This window comes from Lichenostomus cassidix, chromosome 18, assembly GCF_008360975.1.
Source record: "Lichenostomus cassidix isolate B80296 chromosome 18, HeHo_3.0, whole genome shotgun sequence".
Taxonomy (NCBI): Eukaryota; Metazoa; Chordata; class Aves; order Passeriformes; family Meliphagidae; genus Lichenostomus; species Lichenostomus cassidix.
This window is the reverse complement of record NC_139498.1, coordinates 1,074,303-1,100,999: the sequence shown is the minus strand read 5'-3', so window position 1 is coordinate 1,100,999 and position 26,697 is coordinate 1,074,303. Positions and strand designations below refer to the sequence as shown.

Genomic DNA, 26,697 nt, shown 5'->3' with positions numbered 1-26,697 from the left:
CCCAATTTTCCTTAAAAGTACTGTTGAAGTATTAGCTTTAACCCCTCAAGGAAGGTTGGTTGTGCTGTTGGTGAAGCTGAAGGAAAGTTGTGCAAAGTACACACAAAGTAAAAGCAAAACTAAGACTATCAAATGCAATTGAAGTCGAGTGATCACAGTCATCAAGCAACAACAAAGATCTCAGTTTTCCCTTGTAATACTTTGTAGATGGTTTTTAAGTGACCCAAAGAAGGTGACAGCCTGAAACATTTCATGCTTTTTAACAGTCAGTAATTGAGTTCAATCATCTGTATGACCTTCTTCAGCCAACTGAAGGCTTTTCTCATTTCATCAATGTTTTGGGCATTGTATAATCTTGAAATATAGTCCAGCAAACCTGGAAAACACACTGATGTGAGAGGGAAGCCTTGTGGAGTAACAGGGGAACAATTCTGACATTCGTGTTAATTACTTGTATATTCATTTAGCCAATGTGATAACGCTTAATTGCATTAATAGAATAGCAATTTACAGCAATTAATGAGGTGCTACAGCATGATGCACCAATGCTCTCCACCTCACAAGGCAACACTTTCCATTTCCCAAGCTGTGTGTCATATCAAACCATTCCCATGGTTGTTATCACTAAAAAGCTGTCATGTGATATCTCTATAACCATCTTGAGGGACAGAGCAGTCCCAGAGCCAAGGATTAAAAATCAACTGTTACATTATGTTTTTGGTACAACTGGAGCTTTCCTTCCAATACATATTTCATTATTGCCAGTAGGTCTCCAGAGATACGAGGTGTGGGGGGGAGAAAATGAAAGGCTGTAAATAGTTAATAGAACACTTTATTTTGGCTTTTAAGTGAGCCTATTAAGCAAAGCTCCCCATTGCTGAGCCCTCTGTTCAAGCCCCACTCGTGGCCCCTAGAGCGAGGGTTAGGAATGTTTACAATATGCTGGAAACTTTGACTGCCTTTGCTCTAAAAGGTTGCAGATGCTCAAGCACAGCACCAAGTGGAGAACAGCTGCTTGGTTTTCCACTGGTTCTTAGAGGAGAAGGAAAAAAAAACCCAAAAAAACCAAAAAAACCAAACCAAAACCCACCCTACCAAAAAACCACACAGTTTTTAAAGGGGAAAACTACATCCCAACTATCAGCCACATCACGTTGCCACTGATTTCAAACCCCAGACTTGGCTTTTTGCAGCACATTGCAACTGTTGCGAGCAGCCAACCCTGAACATTTCAATAAAAGAGAATGATGAACACAATGAACATGAGTATAAACTCTTAACAATGTTCTTTTATTGCAACACTTGGAATTAAAGACAATGCCTGCTCATATTCCTTTAATTATTTCCGGCTTTAAATAGTAATAGCTTTTCCATGCCGACAAGAATTCTCTCCACACACAAATACTTCATTTTCAAGGAAAAATGGAATTAACTGCAGGAAAACAGCTACACTTAGGCGATTACCCTGAAAACATTAACAACAACAAGCAATTACTCAGAATCTGGATTGAGCTTAGAGGAGCAAGAAAGGAAAAAAGAAATAAAAAATTAACTTGTGGTTAAAGCTATCACTCCCTTTATTTATTTATCATTGCATTCATGGTTCTCAGGCTGTTGTGTTTTGCTGTGTGCAATGGCATTTCTGACTCACAGCATTACAAAAAGCCCATAAAAGAGGATTTGAGGGAGCACTTGTTTAAATATAAAGTTCTCAAAGGGCTTGGTAGAATCAAATTCTCAAGATCCACTGTAAAATCACAGCTTTTTTTCAAAATATGACTTCTGTATATTTTAAAAAGCCCAAATTTCACCTCTTTTCAAAACGTTGGGATGTAACAATTATACAACTGTAACTTGCAAACAAATTAAATTATTTCCACTGCTATTTATTCAACCTCCTTCTGCTAGCTCTCTTCATGTGTTTGTTTTTCTTTGCCTTCATCTGTTGCCCTCTTTATTAGGTCAGCAGCAGATTGTTCACCATTTATTTCTCTCAAATCTATGTCCCCTCACTTCTTTTCCACTGTTCATTTTGTGGTATTACAGAGAAAAGAAAAGTTAAACACCATGGGAATTTTGCAAGATATAAGCAATCTTAAAGACAAGAAGATCCTTACAGAAAACTTCTGTGCTAAAGTTTGATGCATTTTTAGTTACTTCTGAATAAAACAAGAAGAGTTTTTCAGACCAAACCAACCCAAGTCTTCCCTTTGTGTGTCAAAGAGAAGTAGACAATGAAAAATGAGTCATTATTGAGCCACAGCTGTGGGAAAAGATTCTGCATGGGACATCCTCACCCTGTTCCCAACTTTATCTTGTCCCCATTTCACCTGCACAGGTGAACTGGGTGTCCCCAGGCAGGAGGAGCAGCTGCTGGAGGTGGCCAGGCAGGCTGAGAACAACAACAAAACATTAATAAAATACTCAGGGCAGCATGAAAATAGGATCTCATCGACTCAGACCATCCCATGGCACCAGAGCCCAAAGCAGACAGAGGCCTTGTGGAAATAAAAATGAGAGAAATTGGGAATTCACTGACCCTCAGCATTGCTGCCATCCAGGCATTCCCTGTGTTTCTAGAAAGCTGAGCAGCTTAGCCCCTCTTTCTTCCCCAGAAGAATTTTAAACAAGTTCAGACAAGGGCTAGAGAAGCCATGGAAAAAAAGAGGTGTTGGTAGCTCCTTACGTAAACAAATAATTTTATTAAGTGACTCAGAATAAAGCAGCTGCTCAGCATTTGCTCTGTATCATCTCCACTTGCAAAGTGCTGAGATTTGGCTCCACAGACAGATGAAATAAAAAATAAAAAAGGTAAGGAGTGAGAGGGAGAAGGCTGTGGAGCAGTGCAGTGGAGCAGTGCAGCCATTCCTTGGCACTGCAGTGTTCAGCCACAGCACCTGCTCAGGTGGAGTTTGATTTCACTCCATTTCTCCTAATGGGACACTTAGATTAAAACCCTGTTTCCTCCAATCACACTGCAGAACTGAAGAACAAGAACTCAGGAAATCTCTATTTCAGGAGCACATGAGAATATTATTTGTGTATGAGGCAAGCAAAGAAAAAAGCATAAACTCAGATCCCCTAACCACCTCCAGTGCAGAACTGCCAGAACCATTAACCTGAAGAAATCCACATTGGCTGCACTGCTGTGAAGGTGAATATTTCCCTACAGCAAATATATATTCCCTAGAGTAAACTAAAAGTATGAACAAATCTGCTACCAAAATATTAGCAGAGGCAAAATAAGTATCTTGAGTGAATAAGCCTCCAAATTCCACAGAACAAGACAAGAGATGATGCTGAGAGCTGTTTAACAATATTGCATGAAGTCAGCAAGACCTTTGCTTCCTCTTCCATGCAATTTCTTCAGCAACAAATGGGTACAGAGTTTTTTCTCATTTATTTTCTGTTTCATTCTGCTCAGTTTGTACTGTGACAAATGATATACCTCTATTTCCTACTCCTCTGCTCACTGGGAGAGATAAGAACAGCAGAGATTTAGCCTATTTGCAACTCACTCTCATGACACATTTTCTGCAACCAAACTATAGGGATTAGAGAAACAACCTTTCCCCCCAAGTAATTACTGAGAAGCTTTTCAAGAAAACTTTGTTCTTCCATAAATGCCATTTAAAGGACATTCTAGGAAAACCCTTGGAGCACTTCTCAGAGTGACTTTTGCTATTGGGCAATGCCTGTGACATGCACTGCAAAAGTACATAGAGATTTTCTGTCTACAAGTCACCACCACGAGTCAGGAGTGTTGGAGCAATTCTTTTGCAAAAGGTTTGTTTTTGACAGATATTTCTCCCATGAACTTCAGAAGAAGGGAAAAAACCTTCTGTAAACTATGTAAACCCCTATTCTGTACTGCAACTGTGGCAATACTATTTTTTTGTTATTTTTGAAGTGCAAGATACTTTTAGAAATGTGGATTTTACTATTCCACACAATGCCTCAAATCCCTTTCATTCTGCATGGCTGTGGATGTGTTTGAAACAGCAGCAGCACTGTTTGCTGTCACAGCCCCGGAAAAATAATGATAATAACAATAAAACTCCCCTCAAATGCCTGCCACTTGCCTTGCTGTGTGCTTGCAGCTCAGCAGCTACTCCAGACACAGTGCTGTGGCCACTGCAGAACCAAAGTGCACTCAGACCAAGGCAGCTGATGAGGAATCTCTGCTGCACTGCTGAGCTGCAATTCCAGAAAGCATCCTTTCCATTGAAGATGCTCAACTGTATTTTCCCCCACCTCATGCAGGAAAAGGTAATTTTCTCAAGATTTACTGTGTCTGCCTTAGCTTGGAGTTACTTCATTTCATTCTGCAAGTTGTTGAAGAAATTCAGCAAAATGAAGTGTTTTTACAGAAGATATTAGATCTTATGGATTTGTATTAATAGCAAGGGATTGTTAAAAAGACTCATTTTTGCAGCAATGAAGAAAAGAAAAAGCCATAAGGAAGACATTCATTTCTGACACAATAAATAATCACTGCTTCTTATTTATTAGCTACATGTATATCATATAAAAGCACATCTAAGAAAATCTTCTTATTGTCTAGAAGCTTTGGTGCTAAATGAATGGTTTGGGTTCCAGAAAGCCCTGCAGGGCTGGAAGTTCCTCTGTGCTGGGATGGGAGTTTGATCATCCCTGGTCAGACCCTGAGCTGAAATCCCAACCAGCAGAACATGTGCTAGGCCTGGACTAGGCACTGTACTTCTGCAAAAATGATCTTTTTAGGATCCCAAATCCACCCTCATGAATCTGCCAACTTCTGTCTCCATCCATACTAAATCCCACTTGAAAGCTAATTTTCATTTCTATTCAATTACCAAATAATTACTGATTAGCATTACTAATTCCATTACTCATCTTAAAATAAACCCCAATTCCTGCTATAAAACAACCAAAAGAGCAGCAGTGTAGAATTTTATTAGAGTAAACCATCTCCACAATGAAAACCTTTTCTCTGTCAGTTGGGAGAGGTACATATGATTTGGTATTAGAAATCTCATCATTATTTTCAATACCCAATCAAAGCAATGAAAAGAAAAAAGAAAGGAAGTGTCACAGGACATGGAAGTGACCCTGAAATACTAAAAGATTAAGTGGAGTTGATAACACTTCAATCTCCCTAAAATTAGAAATACTAGTCAGTGTAAAGAATTTAAAGATTAAAAGCTGGAGTTTTATTAATGTCTGCAGTGATTTAAGATAGTCTCCATTTATGCCAAATACCTCAGAGATTATAGAAATAAAGAAATACAGACTTCAGCCCTGTCACTTTCATGGAATAAAAGTATCTTTACTTGCCTCTCCCAGCCCAGATAAGGTACATTGTATATTAAACTGAATACTTTTAGCAATAACTTCTGGTTTGTTTCAGAATAATCTGTTTCCCCCTAGAAATTACTTCCACAGCTTTGAATTTAAAGTGGATTAACACACGGAAATAATACTTTAGTAATACTATAGGAGGGCAGTTAGATGAGATAACAAGTTAGTTAATAAATAAATATTAATAACTAAATATTTAAAAATGCCAGGGATGGTTCAACAATAATTCCATATTCACTTACTTCAGAGTCTGCTCCAGCTGGCTAATCTTCTTTTTAGCATTCTCTCTTTCTTTGTGCAGGTCAATCCGAATGCCATGGATCTGCCATTTAAGGAAAAAAACACCAGATATTTTCAAAACCAGGGCCTGAGTTAAAAATAAATCAATGTTATTTTAAATTCTAAAAACTATTTATTTTCATATTCCTTTTCCACTGATGCAGACAACCATCTATAGATTTCTAGAGTTATGTAAAATGCAAAAGAAGAGATCAGCAGAGAAATTAAGTATGAGAATGCAGCCAATGAACTATTTTCCTTCTCAAAGTGTATATTATTCTCTAGAATACAGAAATATCCATAATTACATAAAAAATGAACTGGATTTTCTTTAGGTAAGTCCAGAAAAGCATATAGGAATCTGCCTAAAATATGGCCATGTATTCTGTAGGGTGCAGAGCTCCCACTCACCAATTAGTGACCAAAGGAAATCACTTCTGATCAATTCTTACAATAAAAAACACCAAACATAAATACCTTACATGAACATCCTAAAGAATAATAATAATAGAATCATTAGTAATAATAATCCTGAAAATAGTTACAAAAGTCTTTCTATTTGGCAATGGTCCAAAGCATGAGTTTTTGTGATGCTTTTTGCCCAGGGCAGGTTAAGTACAGGAGTTTGTATATAATGAAGAGTTCTATTGCTTTAGAATTGCTCAGGGACAGCCAGGAAACCCTTTATTCACCTCCAGGCATTTGGAAGGTTCCAGGCTGCTAAGACACCACAAGAAAGAAAAATGTGTTTTGCTAAGTGTGCAGAGCAATCACAAAACAAACTGGGAGATCCTCTGCTGGAGGTGTTCATTCCAGAACACTCACTGCTTTCCAAGAGCTTCCAAATCTTTTAGAGACTAAAGGAACTATTGCCAAAGCTGCTAAAATTCTATATATTGAACAGGTGGCTGGGGAATGGCTCTGTGGAATCATCTGTCACTCCTGTGATGCTGAGCTGACTGTTTGGAAAACAAGCAGTAGATTATTGATAAAAAGCAGGTGTTTCCTTGGCTTGTAAAGCCATTTGGCCTAACTGGTTCCTGATTGAGCAGATAAGCACATTGAATCCAACAGTGACACTGCAGGTTACTACCTAGGATTTGTTTGATGTTTCAGGATCCTCAGAGGCAACAGCCACTGCAGACTCATAAAGATGATTAGATAATGGGGAGGTTTTTAAGTGAACAGATTGCACCAGAGACTTCACGATTCCTTTACTTGTTTTAGTATTTTATGGGCCAATCCATCCTGGTTTATGGATTTATATCCATAGATTATTCACAGGAATTTTTCTTCTCGTCCTTTCTCAAAGATTTGGTTTTGGAAACAGTTACAGCAGAATTTATGAACAAACTGCTGTCAGGTTATCCATACAAAGAAAGGCTCTGCTTCCTTGTTGATTGATGCAGAATTCCAGCTTCCCTCCCTGGGCTCACTGCTGACTCTCAGCCCATGCTAAGGAGCTTTCTCCCAAAAGATCCTCAAACTTCAGTCAAATTGTGCCAATATATTTTTATTTTGGCCTGTGAATTACTCCAACCCTGGATTTCTCTGGAGTTCAACATTCATAGAACCCACGACTTGACTAACAAGACAAATGTAGGTTAGGTTTAAACCAAGGCTCATCCTGGAACAAAGAACTGTTTTGACTTCAAGTCAGCAGAAGGGACTAACTCAACCCCAAACCTCCCTCCAATTCATGTCACAAGTACTATTACCAAGTGACAAGTAGCTCGGATCACAATCCATTATTTTATGTTAGAAATTTGCCACATTTGGAAATGACATGTTTTGAGTAACACATCCTTTCAATTAAACAGGCATCTAAGGCACCCTCTGGCTGCACATGAGTTGCACATATAATGTCACTAAAATGGAAGTTTAATTTGAAGCCTATTGATGTTTCCAGTCTAAAAGAGCAGGCAGGATTTGCAAAGTGCTCCACGATGAAGTGCTTTTGACGGAAATTACATTTTTTACTTTACGTTTCTGATGTAAAAACAATGCTTGTTGACAATATGTAGAGAGGGATGGAATGGAGATATCCTGGGGGAAAGGAGGATGGGAGAACAGACTGACAACAGCCAGGGCAAGTTCCCTTCAGCTCCTTTTGTGTGCAGTGCTCACCAGCAGGACAGAGACTGCCAGCACTGCTCTGGGAATCCTCCCAGCCTCCAGCTCTCCACAGCAGCTCCCTAAAATCAGAGGTGATACCCCTGGATTGAAGGGCTGAGCTTCAAATCTGCCTTGATTCTGTCCAATTGTTTCTCCAGACTTTGCAAAGCACTTGGGTTCCCAAATTCACTATTTCGGTTTCAAAGTTTAAACCTTTAACTCCTGTGCAGAACAAAACTGGAGCTGGGCATAAGATGGTGAATTTTCCTCCAAATCTTACCTTTTTCTCACACACATGCTGCCAGTGCAGCTTGCTCTGCTGAATCTTGTATTCTTGATCCTGCACAGGAAGAGATGTGTATTCTAAATAAACAAATCCCGTTTTTTTTCTTCCATTTCAGAGCATTCAACAAACACACACATTTGCTATTATATAGAACAGTCCATAAAAAACAAAACTCCACTTTATATCATCAAGAAAAAATTCTCTGACATACCAAAAAATTCAACCAACAGCAAATAACACAACTATCTGGAAAGCCATGATTCAGTTTTCTAAAGAGAAACAGCAACTTGTTCTCCTGAGCTATTAAAATGCCATTCTGTACTACATCAACTGTGAAATGAAAGACATTGGAGGCAAAGTAGATGCCAAAACTCAGGCAGGACTGATACATGATACAGATGTGGAACTCATTACCCTGAGATAGGAGGATTAATGTAAATGCCTACAGGAAGACAGAATATTGAACTGAACTATTAGACAGTGAAAATTAAAAACCATTTTGAAACTTTTAAAATGTTTACAGTTTACGAGAAAAGAAAGATATTCATCATTCTTTGACAAGCTTCTTTGTAATCCACCAATGCACATCTAAGCTGTTTTAGTTAACCTGTGAACTACAAAAAACAGTCCAAAAACTTCTGTGAAAACTTTGCTCTTACCTCCCTTTCAGTCACACTTTTTAAATCAACCTTTAACCACAAGGTGACACTTTACACATTTCTATTAATAAGCCAGAAACAAGCAAGCATGGTGCAAATATAAATACATTTAATCATGGCTATCCAAACATTTAAATCACCAAGGAAAGTGAAAAGATTGGTCATTTTTGAGACAGAAAGTCAGGGCTCACCCTCAGCTGTTGCTTCCTCTGCTGTTCTGAGTCTGCCAGCTGCTGTTTGAGCAGAACGATGCTATTCTGCAGCTCTGCAATCGTATCAGATGTCTGGCATGGAACAGAAACAGCAATTTTAGCTCTTTTGCATTTTTAAATTGATTTCTCAGAGGTGCTTGGAAATTGGGAAAAATTATCAGCTTGGGAGGAAAAAGCCTGTGTGAGTTGACAGCTCTGGCTTTGTCACTTTGGGCCTGCTGGTGAACTTAGAAATGGAAACAAAAGCACAAAAAACACCCCAAATAGTAAAAAATCTGCTGGTACTTGGAATTGGTAGACAGAAAAATACCTTGCAAATGAAATGCAGTACAGTATCATCAAACATCAGAGAATTTCAGCAAATAAATACTGGAGACCTCACCTGTCCCATGGCTCTATGGATTAATAAATGGTATTTAAAATTTGAGTCTTTCCTACAATTATTTAACTTTAAAATCATTTAAAATATATACCATCTATGTTCATATGCATATTGGTAGATATCAAACTGAAAGCTGCTTTTCCAGAAACAAACCAGAGTTATTACATTTCAGGTGGAATGTACATTCGCAAAATATAAAAATAATTCCTTAAGCACAAAAATATTTAACACCATGTTCAATACTATGAGGCCTACAGGACTGTTTTTTTCTGGAAAAAATATTTTCTGTCATAGAAGAGGCTTTATGAAAACATTAAGTGTGTTGAAATCCTCTGGAATCTTGAATTTTTACAAAAGCACAAACAAAATCAGGGTATTAATTGTACCTGCTCTGAACCAGCTGTGGAAATATCACCTTTATAGACACCAGAATGACCAACCAGCTTCAGATGACTCTTCAGTCAAGTTTGGGAATGAAAAATTACATCCCAATTTTATTTACAATGAACAACTTGGGGAACTGAGCAAGTTCCTTGGATTTATTCATCAGCATCACACTTACAGCGAGGAGAGCCCTAAAATAAATAAATAAAGCCCATTTTCCTGTTGCACCTCAGCCTACCTGAGCTTTTTCCTGCTTCTGCAAATCTCTGTCAACATCACATTTACTCTGCACTCTCTGCAGGCTCTCCTTGTACTCCTGGATGATCTGGTCCCTGTCCTTCTCCAGGGAGTTGTACCTGCAAGGGGGGAGCAAACACATGATGGAAACTGCTGGTGGATTTTGGCATTTTACCTGCTCAGGATAATGCCACAGCTGTGTTTGCCATGTGCTCCTGTCACAGAACAGCTGCTCAGGAATGATGCAGAGGCACCACATGCCTGCAGGTGGAACTTTGGGTCACCCTGAATGACTTTGACACCAATTAATGCATTTTCACCACAGTTTTCTAATGGCAAACACCATTCAATGTGTTCCTGGAACAAAACTGATAATGCTTGCTTCTGGAAACTCCATATTCCTGAAGATCATGATTTGATTACCTGTCTTTCAGGTCGTGCAGTTGGGAGCAGACATCCTGGTAACGCTGCTCCACCTCAGTCTTCTCCTGGGATAACTTCTGACGCTGCAGGTGGTTGTTTTCAGCCTCGGCAGTCAGCTGCTGCACACGAGCTCCCAGCTTCTGCACTGTCTCGTTCTGAGGGAGATAAGGATTGGGAAAAGCCCTCAATCAATTAGGGAATAAATATCTCTGTGGTTATTCAGTAGCCTTGAGCACCGAGGTTCTTTGGTGATGCAGTGACACAAGACATCAATCACGACAGTAAATTCAATGTTGTGTATAAAAAATAAATAATTGTTCCAAATATGGGTGTTTATCCCCATCCCGAGTGACATGGCTTCTCCCTTATGCAAAACAGCATTTGCAACTGATTTCTAAATTACAGATCTTTTAAAATGGGAGAGAAGACAATATTTCTGTGGAAAACTGCAATGGATGGTAATACACATAAAGCATTTTTAGACTTTCCATGAATCTCAGTGCAGCAATTTCTTTTCAGTAAAATACAAGCATCTCTCCAAAGTTGTATCTTTTTCCTGGAACTTCATCTTCTAATATAAACAAATTTAAAAATGAGCAGAGTGAGGACAGGCAGGTAGCATTGTTTATTTTGGGGTTTTCTGGGGTTTTGTGGTTGTTTTTTTTTTTTAATAACAAAAAGAAAGAGTAATTTCTAATATATCACAGAATGTCATTCCTGGCTGGCCCTGTGGCCCTCAAGGAAGTTCATCCTTGTCCAGAGCACAAACCCCTCCCTGTCAGCTCCAGGAATTCATGAAATTGTTCAGCCAATTCCACTTGCTAACAGCACTGGCATTCCTGACAACATGAAACTCTGAAATACCAACAGAAAAAAAAAAAAAAAAAATCAGGAGAGAGAAAGGAGAGAGAGAAAAAAAGAAAACTAATTTCCAGTGACAGTCTAGTCTTTCATCTTAAGCCCTGCCTTGAACTCTACCTTGTTTAATTATTAAATCAGAAGCTGCTCAGCAAGATCTGTCTAGTTTTGATGGTTCTTAAATTCAATCTTGCTGACAGACTGTGTCCATTTTTCTCTGTATTTACTGTTACCTATGACATGATCTGAATGTTAATTTTTAAATTCAACATTCATTAATAAAGGAATAAATTTTGTTTGACATTGTCTTTTCACTCTTTCCATTTTCCTCATACCTCATCCTGATGAAAAGTACAGGATGCTTTTTTGAGGTTACTTGTTAATTTTTTTGCTTTTTGCATCATTTATATAACAGGCACAAAATCCAGATTATACCTGACTACATGGTTATAACTAGTCTAGAAAAGAAATGCAATAAATTAGAATAACCAATATTCATTCTAAAATCCTTCTAATGTGATCTTTCAACTAACAGAAGGATTTGCTCATTCACACAGGAGGTGGGTGAGCAAAAAGTTTCTATGAGAATAGATGTAATACATCAATATTTCTGTATGGTCAAGGACAAAAGTTCTGCTACCTTGAATCAAAAGCAGGGAGGCATCAGAATCAGCCCTTAATTACAAATTTATCTGTGTGACATTGATTGAAGGGCTGTACCTTGATTTATTTTATCTGGGGAATAAAATCCTTGGTTGGATTGGCTGCCAGGACAGTGCCCCCTAAAACTGCACTGCACCATCCAAAATAAGGATGTCCAAACCCCAGTCATGGAATGGTTTGGGTTGGAAGAGACCTTAAAAACCATCTGATTTCACCCCAATCAAGGCAGGGACACTTCCACTGTCCCAGCTTGCTCCAAGCCCTGTCCAGCCTGGCCTTGGACACTTCCAGTCCACTTAAACACAACCAGAGGAAACTGAAATATTTGAGCAGACACTTGCTGTCCTGAGAGGTTTGCAACTAAACCTACAATGGACTGTGTCTGCTGCAGATATTCCTCCTCCATCTTCACCAGCCGGCTGTTGGTTTCCTCCAGCAGCTCCTGCATATCTTCTGTGTGCTTCTTCTGGATGTTGAACTTCTCCTTCTCCATCTCAGCCACAGCATCGTGGAGCTGCACCAGGAAAAAAAGCACAATATAGTGAGTGGAATCTACAATTAGCATTGAGAAGTGTTAGATTATATAGCTCATGGATAGAACCACTGGAAAGCCCAGCTATTCCCATTTCTGCCCTCTAGGAAAATACTGTTTCTCTGAAGCAAAAAAAGACTGTGGCTGCCCCTGGATGCCTGAAGTGTCCCAGGCCAGGTTGGACAGGGTTTGGAGCAGCCTGGGACAGTGGAAATGTCCCTGCCATGGCAGGGGTGGGACAGGATGAGCTTTAAGGTCTCTTCCAACCCAAACCATTCTGGGATTCTATGAAAAAAAAACCTCAAACAAAAAAACACTCAACACTGAAGCCTCAAGATCTTCAGCACAAAGGACAATTTATGATTTACGATTATGATTTGCCTTTAAGAAACCCAACTTCATTTCTAGAGGCATTTAATTTCTAAATGAAATTATACAGCAAACTTCATGCAGGGAGCTAGGTTTGTCCTTTCTGTGACCCTCACTCTGCTGAGAGGGGGAAGCAGGACAAACCCTGACAATAGTCTGGACAAAGGTGACACTGCCTCACAATAAACATGCTTTTCCCTCTGCCTTGCTGCTGTCTTGAGTCAAACAATAAATAAAAATAGATGGAAGAATTCATGACCCATTGCAGAACTATGAGTTCAAAGGAATCACCGTGCCAGCAGGTAGCAGCAGGTTTACCCAGATTAAAATTCCACCTCAGGTCAACCAGAAATAAACACTTCCCTAATACATCCAGAGACTTGCCAGGAGGCAAGAGGAACCCCAGGAACAGGGTGACCAGCTGGGTGCAAAAGCATCAGCAAAAAGAGTCTTGGTTACTCCAGGAACAAACAAAATCAGCGCAAAAGATATCCCTAAAACATATTCTGGATGTTTGTTTTTTTCAGTTACAAAACACATTATCCCAGATCAACCCTGCAGGAGTGGAATGCTCATTACCCTTTTCTCCCACTCGTTGTTCAAGGAATCATTGCTTTGCTCACACATCTTCTTCAGCTCCACAATCTGCTGCTCTTTGGCTTCTCTGACCACTTGGGACTCACGAACAAGAGTCTGAACTGTTAAAAATGGCAAAAAAAATTAACAACCATTGAAGACCTTTGGGATTTTTCAGTGTTGGCAATACATGCAATCAGGTGATGTCAGTTTTCCAACTGACCTGGCTTTCTGCTGGTTTTTGGCTCTGAAATATTTAATTCATGTGCTGCTTTGAAATGCAGCACTGAGATTCTGTGTCACTACAATATTACAAAGTTTTCTCAGTTCTCTACTTTGCTTACAGAACATTTCAGAGTGAGTTTTCCTTCCTGAAGGAGTAAATATACATCAGCAAAATTCTGCATAACCTCATGCAAATAGGTTTTTTTTACCTGATTTCATGAGCACCCTTAGGAGAAAAGATTCTTGTGAAGGTTGAATGCCCAAGATAAACAAAGGAATTAAATTCCCCAACTTCAATTCCATGTGATTGCATCATCATTAGTGGAAAACAAAGCAATACATATTTATTGTTCAGGAGTGACTGAGGATTTTCATTATCTGGCAACAGTGTGGGCAACTCCAACCAAGCTGGGACAGTCAGGAGCAACTCCAGGCCATGGAGAGAAACACCAAATGCCTTGTTGGACAAATTGCTTTCCCAGGAGCAGAAAACAGACATGGACCACTCTCCCTTTTTGTACACAGATTACCAAATTTCGATATTATTTTCCATTGTGGTTTAGCCCATAGTGCAAATGGACTCCAAGGAATTCTAAAAGAAACTAACACTGCCAAACTGCTGACAAGCCACACTTGGGGCGAGTTTGGTACTCATGACACACTCAGGACTACTCATGTTTGAAATCTCTTGCAATAGTCTTAAAAACAACCCATTGTGGTTTGATTAAAATGTACTGAATGTGTAAAAAAATGAACTTTGAGCCAGGGATTCCAAAAAAAAAAAAAAAAAAAAAAATTGAAATGAGTGGCCAAAATACTCCAGTAGCATCAAAGGAACTTTTTTTGGTGATGCTCATAAAACCTGTGCTCAGTGTAATAGATTACAGGCCTCTTGGAACACTTGGGCTGGAAAGAGCAGAGACAACTGGACAAGATTCTCAAAATAACGAGGACAAAATTAAGTCAAGACCTGCAAATGAAGAAGAAAGGGATGTCTGCAGAAGGAACACGCAATCCCACAGCCACAAGACAATGCAGTGCAATACCAGCACACAAAAACACAACCAGGAGGATAAAAATCACCTTTTTTCTCCAGTTTTCTAATCATCTCCTCGGATTCTTTCTGTTTCTTTATGTAGGTGGACTTCAACACATCTATTTCATTATTCTTTCTCTCCAAAATCTGCAGGGAAAATTCAGAATATTTTAAGAAAAGTCCAGAAAATTCAAAACTACGACCAGTGCACAAGATAATTTACCCTGTTGTCTGTCAAACCTCTGCCTCCAAGAAGTGCTCAGGCTGTGCAGGAAAAGTGATTAAACCTAAATAATTTTCACAACTATGACTGCCATGTCATAAACAAAGGCCCAATGTAGGCAAAAGCAAATTAAAATGGAGTTTCATGTTTTAAGATGGGTTTTTTTGTTTTCCTTTAAACCTGGGCAAACCCAGTGTTGCTTCTGTTGAGTTTGGAGGTTTCTGCTGCAACTAGGAAAGATTTTCATACTTATGTTGCCTAATGGCATTTAAAAGCATCTAAAATTCTCAGCAGATTTAAGAAATATTTAAATAAGTTGGTGAACTTCATTACAGCTTTTTGTGCTTCACCAATGGAAATTCCTCTCATGGATCCCAAGGAACAATGGACTGGAAGAGAGTAAGTAAATGAGGGTAAACTGCACCCACAATTCTCTGCATGCTGATTTTGGAAAAAAACAGCTCCAATATTTGCACACTTTGAGATAGTATTTTAATTTAAACTTTGTGTTTCAGATAAAGATTAAAGTCGCAGAAATTTTATAACATTGCCCCAAATCTCTTATCAAACAGAAGCTTTCATCTTAAAACAATATTACTCCATCTGCAATAAACGTTTTGTGTCTTTAAAGATTAATGCGACACTATTTAACCTTTTCGAAAATATCCAACGTTATTAAACAACTTCAAAAGACGGAATTCTAACATCAGTTAGGAAGGGATGACAACTCCAGGGATGAGAAAGCATTTAAACTATTTCTCATTCTCACAAAGCTGTTTCCTTCAGACTCCCAGCTTTGCTTGCTGCTGCTGCTCCGAGGCCTTGAGAACAGATGAGCCCAAATCGCACCTGACCAAATATTAACATCCTCTCAGGAGGCTTTGATGTCTCCCAGGGTTGTGTCAACCAACTTCCTCCCGGGCTGTGACTCAGGCTGGACGGAACAAAGCAGAGGCACTGAGCAGTGCTGAGCTTCCAGCGGGTTTGTCACCGCGGTCCCAGCGCCTGGCGCGGCGTTCCTGTGACATCCATGGCACCAGAGGCACCTGGCATCTCACACATTGTCACCCCATGTTTAAAAGAAGTCCCAGAAGGGTCTGGGATGGGTTTGAGTCCTCCCAGCAGTGGTGCTGTGGGACACAATAAGGACAAACCAGTGTAACCCACTGATGTGGTGCCATGGCGATGCTGAAGAATTAAGAGCCACATGGACTTCAAAATGCTCCACCATCAGTCAGGGGCTGTTGGGTGACCTGCCTCTGCTCTAGGGCTGTCAGACAGAGCCAGGACAACAAGCAGTGCTGTTGTGGGAGCAGGAACATCCAGGATATAGCTGTGCATTTTCCTACTCTTGTATTTTGCATGTTGCCCACAAAAAATTAATTCTTTTTGTTCGCATTCTTCTGTAACACAATTTCTCTCTAACAGAAAAATCACAGGTTTATGATTTCCTACAGAAGTTGTTATGCTGGTAAAAGAGGCTGTCTTGTTCAAACAAACAAATTGCCTTCTATTTTCATCTCCTTTCTGCAAGTGTTTTCCCCTTCCTAAGTTTGTTGCCATTAAATATTCTGCATTCCTCTCAGCTCATGCCAACTGGTACCTACAATTTGACTTCCAATGAACATTAATTGCAATTGTGAAGAGGTTAAAGAACAACTGATAAATATTTATGATAATCATAGTCTCTATTATTGTTTAATATGCTGTTTTTGGAAAGAAATACAAACATTTCTTACCTTTTGAACATCAGCATCGTGCTTCTGCTGTAATTTCAGTTTTTCTTCATGAAATTTACCTTCTGCTATATTCATTCGCATTTCCAGCTTTAAATGCAAAACAGAATAGATACAGAATTTGAATAAAGAATAAATTACACCAATGACCTTTTCTTAACTTTTCAATTATTCATTCATGTCTTTCAGAAGGCAATGGGAAGTCACCAACAAAGAATTCCTATGAAAAAAAAATCTATATTCCGTTTATCAATATTTTCATATTAATTTGATACAATTGTTACAAAAGATGTCATCCTACCACATTTCTTCAGAAAATGAATTTGTAGGATGTTTTAGTTGGCAACAAACACAACTGCTACTGCCCAGAACAAGCTATCGTCCTTAGCTTAAATAAACACTTAGGAAGAAAACTTTTAATATTTCTGTTAATATACCAAGTTTGGTTAACTCATTTTCATTTCTTCAGGCAGGTGTTACAAAGAATGTCCTTTAGCCCAGATGCACATTTGTTTTTGTTTGTTTTCTATTATTCACGGAGTTCACATTATAAACACATTTCCTTTTAAAGGTGACTTATGATGGGATTAAGGATTGGATCACTGAAATACACTTCCTGTCCTGCTTGTGTTTGTTCAAAGCTGTACTTGAACCTCTCCAACACGAAAATTCATTGCCAATTCTTCCTCAGAGCCTAAGTTTCCATCTTTAAAGTTTTTTTGGATCTCTTGCATGTTTTCAGTGTGCTGTTCCAGGCTGTCTCCAGGACTGCTAGGAGAGGAATTTTGTATTTCTCAGGGTTTTCTAGAAACCAAAAGTGACACCTTGAGTTCAGACTCAGACATTTATTAATATCCACTGTCCAGAAAGCCAAGTGGACAAAAAGCTTCCCCAGAAGACTCTGATCTCCTGACTTTGCAAAGGGAGGACCAAATTCCCTCCAGATGACTCCAAGTGTCTCTAGCCAACAGAAAACTTTGTGTTTGACTTTTGGGGGTTCTAAAAGGTGCTGAGGTCCCCCACCTCCAGGCTGGACACTGCACTGCCACCACCATCCAGCCTCTTCCAGTCTCACATTTTCATTTAGCTCAACTGAGAACCTGACTTCTAATATCTCAACTCACCAACTCCAAATTAACCAACAAGCATTATTCATTCTACCTTTATTTTCCATACCCTTGACTAATCAAAAGTTGTCATTCCAGCATGAATCTTTATCTCACACAGACGATCACTAAACACAGTAAAAATTATTAATTTTTATATGATTGATTTGTGTTATATGTTTGTTGTGACTTGAAAGCATCACAACGTGATTGAAAATGTGACTTAATGTGAGCTACAAAAATCCAACTCAACTCAAAAATGTAAGATGCTGTGCAGTAAACACAGAAAGTCCTCAAGAAGTGAAAAGAGAAGGAAGAGCAGCAAATTTTTTCATTTTCTGGACTCATCAACTGATACCCAACAGCTGCTTATTACTTTATTGCACCACATTGCTTATTACTTTATCTTCCAACTACTTGTACACAGTTTTATGCAAATTAATGGGGGGGAAGTTAGGTTGACAATTAATCCAAAGAAAATAAATCATATTCTCAGCTGTCAGCCAACTCTTTTATCACCCCAAAATAAGCATCATGACATAAATGCATGTTCTATTCATGAATTCTACGCATATGTATATATGAAAAGAAATGTATGCATAGATCCCTCCAACAAAGTGACATTATAGAAGAAAATCTTAGTACCAGGTGATGAGTAAGTGTTGATTTAATAAAAAGAGCACAGTAATCCACTTCCAGATAGACAGCTTGTGAACATTCCATAAATAAATATGAAGGTCTCGTAAAAACACAAATACCAGAGACGAAACATGAAAGAGACTCCAATCGACTGGAATTCCATTAAAAGCTTATGAATGACTGAGGTGCAGCTACTGCCCTCCCACAGCCACTAAATCCACACAAATCACATTTCAAACTCATTAATAACTGAGAATGTCTTGGCTGATGGAAATGAACCCTTGGTGGTTTGTATCACCTGAGAGCTGGTCTAGGTTTTACTATTCTGTACACTGAAATAACACAAAAATACATCAAAATCTAGAATTTCACTCGGATTAAATATGGACATATACATTTTTGAGTGCTGCTGATTGTTCTCAGCCACAGGCTGACCCCAGAACTCACTGTACTTGAAGTTGGTTCCCACTTCTCATTAATCTCCCCTGAGCTCCACCCTTGCACTTGCACCAATTCCCATCAATTCCAGCTCATTAATTCATGACATCACTTCCATCTCTTCCCATGTCACCCATTTGGGACTGCTTTCCAAAAAGGAGAGCTAATTGCAACCAAACAACTGGGAAAAATGTGCCCAAGATACAGAAAACAGCCCTTAATGGATGCAAGTGCTGCAATAACAAAGTAGATCACTTTTCCTCTGAATATTAAAAATAAAATAATTTAAAGAAAAAATCTTACTTGAAAAATCCCAAAGAGCATCTCCTCATCAGGTGAGGGCTGAAAAGAGGACACCTTCAAAAGTACTCAAGGTGCTCAACTTCTATAAACTTAATGAAATTGTGAAGTTTCAGCATTCCAGGCACTTTTCTGCCTCATCTGCTTCATCCACAACTTTCCTAATTTTCCCTTTACCATATAAAGAAATGTGAGAAGTCCCATATTAAAGTGTCTTAAATTCAATAGTTGATGTGCACATGGACTTTACAGCTAGCATTGAGGTGAAAGCTGTATTTGTACCAAGTAAGTGGTAAAAAAAAATAAAATTAAAATATTCAACGACATTTAAATGTTGTAATGGCCCATAGTTCCCAGCCACACATCTACCTTCATCACAACTTCTGCAAGTGTTAATGTGAGCATTTGCTGCACAAATAATGATACATTGGTTTAAAAATCCTACACTCAATTTCTCCTGTGGAAAACTGCTGGAGAAGCCAGAAAACATGAGGACAACAGTAGAGTCCTACAGCAAAGGCTGGAGGAGTGGTTCCATTTCCAAATGTGCTTTTTGAGCCACCCTTTCTCGGAGGCAAACTCCCAATCTCACCGCGATTGTCGATAAAAGAACTGAGTCATGTAAACACATTTTCTGCAGTGATCTCACCAAGGCTGTGCTGGAAGCAAAAAGGGCTCAGCACTTCCCAGCTGGGAGTGCAATGCCTCCCCAGCCACTGGAAAGTCAAAGCACATCATTAAATACTAATTTCAATCAAGGAATATCTCTCAAATGAAAACCACACCAAGCTGAGGTGGAGTCTGGCTGCAGATCCCAAATGTCAAAGCTCAGCCTGTCCCAATTTCCTGTGGAGCAGCTCTAGGTAACTCTGTGCTGCTCTTCCATCCCCTGCCCTGTGCACTCCAGCTTGACTTCATTCATTAAACACGTATTAAGAAACAAAACAACCTACAGCAGTACCAAAGACCTTCACAAGTTTTAGGGAAACCGATAAAAACAACTTTCCTAAGGTGTCCACTTTGTTAAATGCAATTTACAGCTCTTGTGCTCGTTAGTTTTAGTATCTTTTATCACCAGTTAAGAGACAGCAGAGAATATGAAATTTATGGCATGTTACCATTCAGACAAGGGGAAAAAAGTGTAGATATTTAGTTATAGTTGGGAAGTTTGCAACTATGTATGAAACGCAGCCCTTGCTGTTGGCTGAACATCATTCCTTTGGATTTCTGTCATTGTTTATCCTCCTCACAAAGAGAATGAGGCAATTAAACCCTAAGGCCATGTAAACAATCTTGATGTCAAACATCTGTGCTGTCCCTGTTATTTAAAGTCATGAAGGGTGGTAGCAACAGAGCTGCTTTCATGTGCCTAGTCACACTTTCTTCCTCATTTAAAAAAACACAACAGCACCAAAACCAGCAGATCGTTACCTGAAAATGGGATTTTGTGGTATCTCTGTTCTGTTTCCATAGCACAGGTCAGGTGCTAGGAAATTTAATAACTGTCAGGCTTGAACTGATAGTCTAATCTGCAACTGTCATAGATCTCCAGGGGGGGAAAAAAAAAAGTGATCTCCCCTTTTTTCATGACAGAGCACAAACATTCATCTTGTCCCCATTTACAGAAATTCGGCACATATTGAAATACCTGATTTAAAAGCAAATCAATGAGTGGGTGAGCAACATAAATCACTGAACTGCTGCCCACTGGTCTTCATGGCAGGGCTCACCCTCAGGCCAGGGGTGGCATTTGGGGCTTTAACATCCATCAGATTGGCTTTTTGGCTATTTGACAAAGCAGAACTTGTTGCTTGCCAGATTCTTTTTTTTTTCCAAGCCTACGAATATATGGGGGAGGGAAGGAGGAAGCGAGGAAGGGGGAGAAGGATGTAAACAATAAATGAGAACTTCAAAGTAAGAACTAACAATGTAGAACAATGACTTGTATATCTTACAGTGCACGACAAAAGTTATTTGTCTTGGTGTTCTGCAGCTGCTAAAAGAAATCAGTGCACAGCACACAAAGCTTTGATATTGCCACAGAAGAAAAAAGGTTTCTTAAAAAATATCAACAAACAACTCAAACTTTCTACTGGATTGTGCTTACTCAATTTTCACAGGCAGGGTTAAAATAATAAATATTGATAATTTATACAGTGTTTTAAAGCATACAGGAAGGCCAAGACAGAAGAGACTGTACTTGCAAAACAGTCAGGATTTATTATAACGACAGGCTGACTGCAGACCAAGGTAATTTGGAACAGAGTATTTTAATCATCATTACCAAGCTGTCTGTTCTCATCCTGTTATTTCTGTATCAAGCTGTACCCTCAAAAATTCTTAAGATTAGCTTTGAGGTTTATGAATACTTCCCACATTGTACAGCAATGTGAGACTCAGAATATTTAACAGAAAATCTCTGGTGTGAAAAACAGGAAAAAAATTATACTTCATAACAATGTAGTTGAAAAGAAGTTTCTACAGTAAATGCAAATTTTAATCACATTGGAACTAACCTTCCATTTTCAAATGGAACTGCTGAAAACTTTGCAGTTCACAGGATGTGGGAAAAAATACTGTTCACTTCCCATTTCAAAAAAGTCAATGAATTTATAACTGCATTTTGAAACAGCACATCATTAACCAGTCCAATTTTGGCTTTGAATATCATCAATGTTTTTATCCCATGCAATGACTAAAGTGAAATAAATGTCTCATAAAATCCCATTGCAAAGAGCTCAGGATAAACCCAAGATGGACTGAAATAAAAACAGCATCAAACAAGTGGAACAGCCAGAAATTAGAATGTAAAAAGCCCCTTTACAAACATGGCACTTTGCCCAGATTCAAAGGTCCCTCCACAAAAGTCCATGTTTATGATCTGGACTGTATTATTTGACCTAACAAACATTTATAATTCCCTCCACAGATCTAACCCTCTTTGTATCTTTACTCTTTAAAAACAATACAACTGCTACTTCCAGTTGCAATATTTTTACACATTACTCTTTAAAGGGAAATGATATATTCACTTAATTAAAAAATTAATATGACACTGCCTGACTTTTATAGCCCCCAAAAATTAAAGGTTTTATGCTAAATCAAATCTTACCAGCTTCCCCCATCAAGAAAAATCTGACTTTTCAAATGACACTGAAATTAATACACATTGGCTTGATACAGAAAAATAATTGAATGGACAATTGTTCTTATTCATATGTAAATGTCATTAGGCTCTTTCAAGAGAGAACAATGTATTTTTCATGGATTTCCATGCTGGGGGTGGTGGGAAGGAGGAGAAATGCACAGAGCTCTGTATCCCAACAACTGTAATAACTGGAAATGGTATTTCTGTTCTCAAGGATGTTTTCCATAGCCAATAAACATCACATGGATATTAGCACTACAACACATCATATTCTTGAACAGCTTTATTTGCAGTGGAACAAATGTCTGCCACCAGTGGGAGACACTGACAGCAGTGAGGAGCAAAAAAAGTTCAATGTGTGTTTGGAAATTATGAAAGCTTAGACACTGTAGTGTTAGATGTAATTCAATAAAAAACTCAAAAATGCAACAAGCTGTACCTTGGAGTGCCAGCAGTGAGAACTGAACCAGCTGAATGTGTGAACATGCAGGAATCACTCCGATTTCAGAGGGATTTTGTGAAATATGAATATAATAGAAATAATCTTGACATTTTCATGTAATTCTGCATAGTGTGCACTCCAGTGAATGAAGTGAGTACAGAGTCAACACTGACTTTTTTTACCCCAGTGTTATTCCTCTTTTTTTATGCTGTATTTTAGCAGCTACTGAACTTTTTGTGCTCATTTCAAGATTTAGGAAATCAGCCACTAAAACTGCACTCCCACCTTCTTTTCACCAGTGCAACATGTAGCAATAACAGCATAGAGCACCTACTTTTCTAGTCTTTTCTCCCTTAAAAATCAGAATCTATACATGAAAAAAAAAAAAAAAAAAAAAATCAAACTTTCTTCCTCATTTTTTTTTAAAGGGTGAGACACTTTGAGGTAGAGATTAATCATGCAGCAAAAGATTAATTCCCAGCTGCTTGGCAACCATCTGGACATTCTACTGGTTAAAACACTAGTTTGAATTGCTAACCTAGCCCTTTGATCTTTCTCAGTGTCTCCAGCCCATATGTGCAATAATTAAAGACATAGTTCACAAACTATTGCACAAAAAAAATAAATAAATAACTGTACATGCACATCTAGCTCTCCATAACCAGCCTGACTGGTATCAGGAATTATAAATCAGCAGTGAGTTTATGAAAACATGTCTCATCCTGACATGCACTGTGTGTCTCACACCAGGCTAGCAGTAATGGAAGGTTTGGGGTTTATGACATTCATCCTGAGCAGTTATCAAAGCCAGGCAGGATGGGAGCTCCTCACATGGAACACAATGGACAACTTGCACATGGTTTTGGGAACAGGACATTAATCAGCCAGCAATCATGTTAACAGCAGGCAGGGTTGCTGGGATTTTAAATATGAACTAACAGATTCCCACTCAGGACGATTAGTCGGTGGTGAGAATCAGTTTGCAACTGGATTCTCCTATAAATCAGATCCTGCATTCAAAACAGACTGGGGTTGTGAATAAAAGGAGAAAATCCAAATGAACCAGAAAACAGGCAATGCCACTGCATGGAATATTTTTAAGGGGAAAAAAAGTATTTTCAGAACCAAGCTGTCATAAGGAAAAAAGTTACAGAAAAGTGAAGATCACAATGAAAGCAATAATTAGGTTATATCTGCCTTTCCTTGTCTCCCCATTGGGGTCACACTGGTGTGAACAGAAATCAACACACAGCCTTATATTTTAACATGAATATTCACCAGAATTGAAAACCTTAACAATCTTTATCCTTGGAAATCAATGTGACATTTAGGAGCAGAACTATGGCTTGGAAAGTCCCCAGTGCACGGAAGGACAACAGAAGGGGAGCAGCAAAGCAAGAGAAGTGGAAGAACAGAGGGATAAGAAAAGAAATTCCACCACAGGAAGCTCCAGATTTTAGTGCCACTCAAACACCTTCAGGAAGTTCACCAAAACCACTCTCACGAATTTCAGGTATTTCAATACTTCCCTTTGGAACAGGGAAATGAAGAGGAAGAACTCCAACCCAGCAGGGCAATGCCTACAGATCCCACCTCCCAGCTGCAGGGACTCCCTCATCTCCAAATGTTCTTTTCCTTCTCTTTTCCATGCTAACACCAGCCAGTGTTTTTCACTCTCCCTCCCACATCTTACAACTTTCTTTCCTCCCTGCATTCTTTCCCCTCCATTCTCTGGATGGTCCCTCTTGGGGAAAATCCATATCACAGCCCTCATGCAATTTGCTCTGTTTTAAGTTATCATCTCCTGCCAGAGAAGTGAGAAGCACAGTAAATCTGCTGCTTTCAACACCTTCAGTTCAGAGCACTTTTAGCCACACCAGGACTTAACCATATCAGCACTGCAGATTTTATCTTCATGTAAATATATCACTAGATCCCAACACTTTCGGGGCAGTAAAAACCATATAAATGGCTTGATGATCTTTATAAACAAAATTTGTGTCATGCAGTAAAAGGGAGTGCTCATTCCCAAAATAAAAGGGGAAAAACATAAACAAAGATTACAAAGATGAAGGTCCTAAACAGCTTTTTAAAAAGGCTGCATCTTAAAGATAAGACTTCTTGAATCATAAACCCATAAAACACTCCTTGTTTTCCATCTTACTTCTGGTCCTCCATCCATGAACATGAGTTTTTAGGGGGAAAAAAAAAAAAGTCTTTTTCCCATTCTCTGTGTTATCTTACACCACCTATCTCACCTCTCCTTTTCCTCTGGAACAGCACCCCTGGTTCCAAAGGCTTTATCACTGGATTCCCAAAAATCCAAACAGAGAAGTGACAGGAGCACAGTGATAAAGTCAACAAAAATATTGGAAACACTCAAAGTTCTCAGCTAACCCAGAGAGATGAAGCTTCACAATAATTATTGCACACAGCATTGAGCTTGCCAGTGTGCCTGAAAAATAAAGAAATCAAGAGCTGGTATACAACTTAGCACAAATTTAACCTTCAATGAAAAGTGAAAATTATTTCCAATAGGCCTCAGATTAGGTTTCCTTTGCTAAGATAGGATAAATAAATATCTTGGCTTACAAAAAAATTGAAGGAAATTGAGCAAAAATGCTAAGAAAAAATAAGAGTGGCAAAATGAAAAATGAAGACAGAATTTCTTTAAAGAAACACCAAAATGTCTTTAAAGGATGCATCAGATAAAGTAATTGCTTGCAAAATGTTAAAAGAAATAATTTTATTAACACAGCTAATTTTATCTTCTCATTCCAGCTGAATTCCAAACCTGTACCTTAGCAATTTTCCTGGACCTTTTTTTCTGAAATAAAAAATCCCAACTCAGCCCTTTTGCTTTCCCCCTCTGCCTGGGAGCACTGGGTGACACAGCCTGGCAGAGGTGAAGTTCAAAGGGACACTTTTCCCTTTTCATCAAGACAAGCCCATCACCCCTCGGTGGTGCTCTGCTGAACACACACATTTTCTTGTTGGGTTGCATCCTGCTTGTTTAAAGCCATGATTTTCTGCAGTTTTGGAGCAGTTTTGGAGCACTTCCCCAATGGCTCAATGCACGTCAGCAGGATTTGGGGGAAGATGCCTAACAGCCTCAGCCTGCTGCCATGGCAGCTCTGCAGGGCTGTGATGTGGTGCTCACTGCCCATGGCCATGTGTTCAGCATTACACACTCCAAACAGGTGCAGCAGTGCTTTATGAACAAAGGGCTAAAGGTTAAAAGCAAAAAAACCCCACAGTTATCCTATTTGATGCTCTCCTGTTGCACTACAAAGAGGTTGAAAACGGCTAAGGGTTCCCCAAACCCTTCTGCACAGCACTGCTCCTCTGCTAATCCATTCACATCCTATAAATGAGAAGGGCTTCGTTCCTAATTGAGCCTCACAAACAAAATCAGATGAAAACACACTGAAGTTTTCTCGTTAATGGCACACACATGGTGATTGTGAAACACTGTCTGTAACCTTTCCAGTTCAAACCAGCCCACAGTCGAGCACCATTAGCAACAAGTCCTGGATTTTTACTGTGTGGTTTAGAGGATTTTTCCACTGAACTAGCAAAGTATTAGCTGGGTATTTTATGTAGCTCCCTGGCATGCATTCCTGTTTATTTAATTTGAAAATATTGTTTAAATGACAACATTGTGCTTTCAATTTATTTCTTTTCTGGGCTATTTTCACATCTTATGAAACCTTGCCTCATCCTGAGGCACTGGTGGTTCCAATACTGTCGATACAAAAGAACAGTCCAGAGCAGAGCACAGAAAGTGAAAGGCCCATGGATTGAGCAATGCTTGGTTGAGCACTGAGTGACACTGCCAGGTAGAAATCATCTCATCCACATGGTTTTATTAACAGTTGAAGGATCTGCCAACCAATTTCACCTTTCTCTGTATCTCTGCTAAAGATGTTTGCTGAAGTGCCTTGAAAGTAACTTTAGGAAGTTCCAATCCATGTGTCCTCACAAGATACCAAGGAAAAGGAGGGATGATTTCAAAGGCTTCACTACCTCTGTTAAAAGGTAATTTGGAAAATTCCTAGAATTCAAACTTTTCCCCACTAAAGATTCTTT

At 39.0% G+C, this 26,697-nt stretch overlaps 1 protein-coding gene across 8 annotated transcripts in view; it reads right to left on the bottom strand.

Annotated features, from left to right (window-relative positions):
- CEP112 (centrosomal protein 112) overlaps positions 1-26,697 on the bottom strand; it is a 141,396-nt gene that overhangs the window by 99,173 nt on the left and 15,526 nt on the right. For all 8 annotated transcript variants that reach the window (XM_085077341.1, XM_085077344.1, XM_085077345.1 and 5 more), the window contains 9 exons: positions 16,539-16,625; positions 14,624-14,723; positions 13,319-13,437; positions 12,209-12,352; positions 10,318-10,472; positions 9,896-10,013; positions 8,871-8,963; positions 8,015-8,074; positions 5,583-5,662 (listed from right to left, as the gene is read on the bottom strand). In XM_085077341.1, coding sequence (XP_084933467.1) covers positions 5,583-5,662; positions 8,015-8,074; positions 8,871-8,963; positions 9,896-10,013; positions 10,318-10,472; positions 12,209-12,352; positions 13,319-13,437; positions 14,624-14,723; positions 16,539-16,625 — 956 coding nt within the window. The remainder of the gene's footprint in view (positions 1-5,582; positions 5,663-8,014; positions 8,075-8,870; positions 8,964-9,895; positions 10,014-10,317; positions 10,473-12,208; positions 12,353-13,318; positions 13,438-14,623; positions 14,724-16,538; positions 16,626-26,697) is intronic.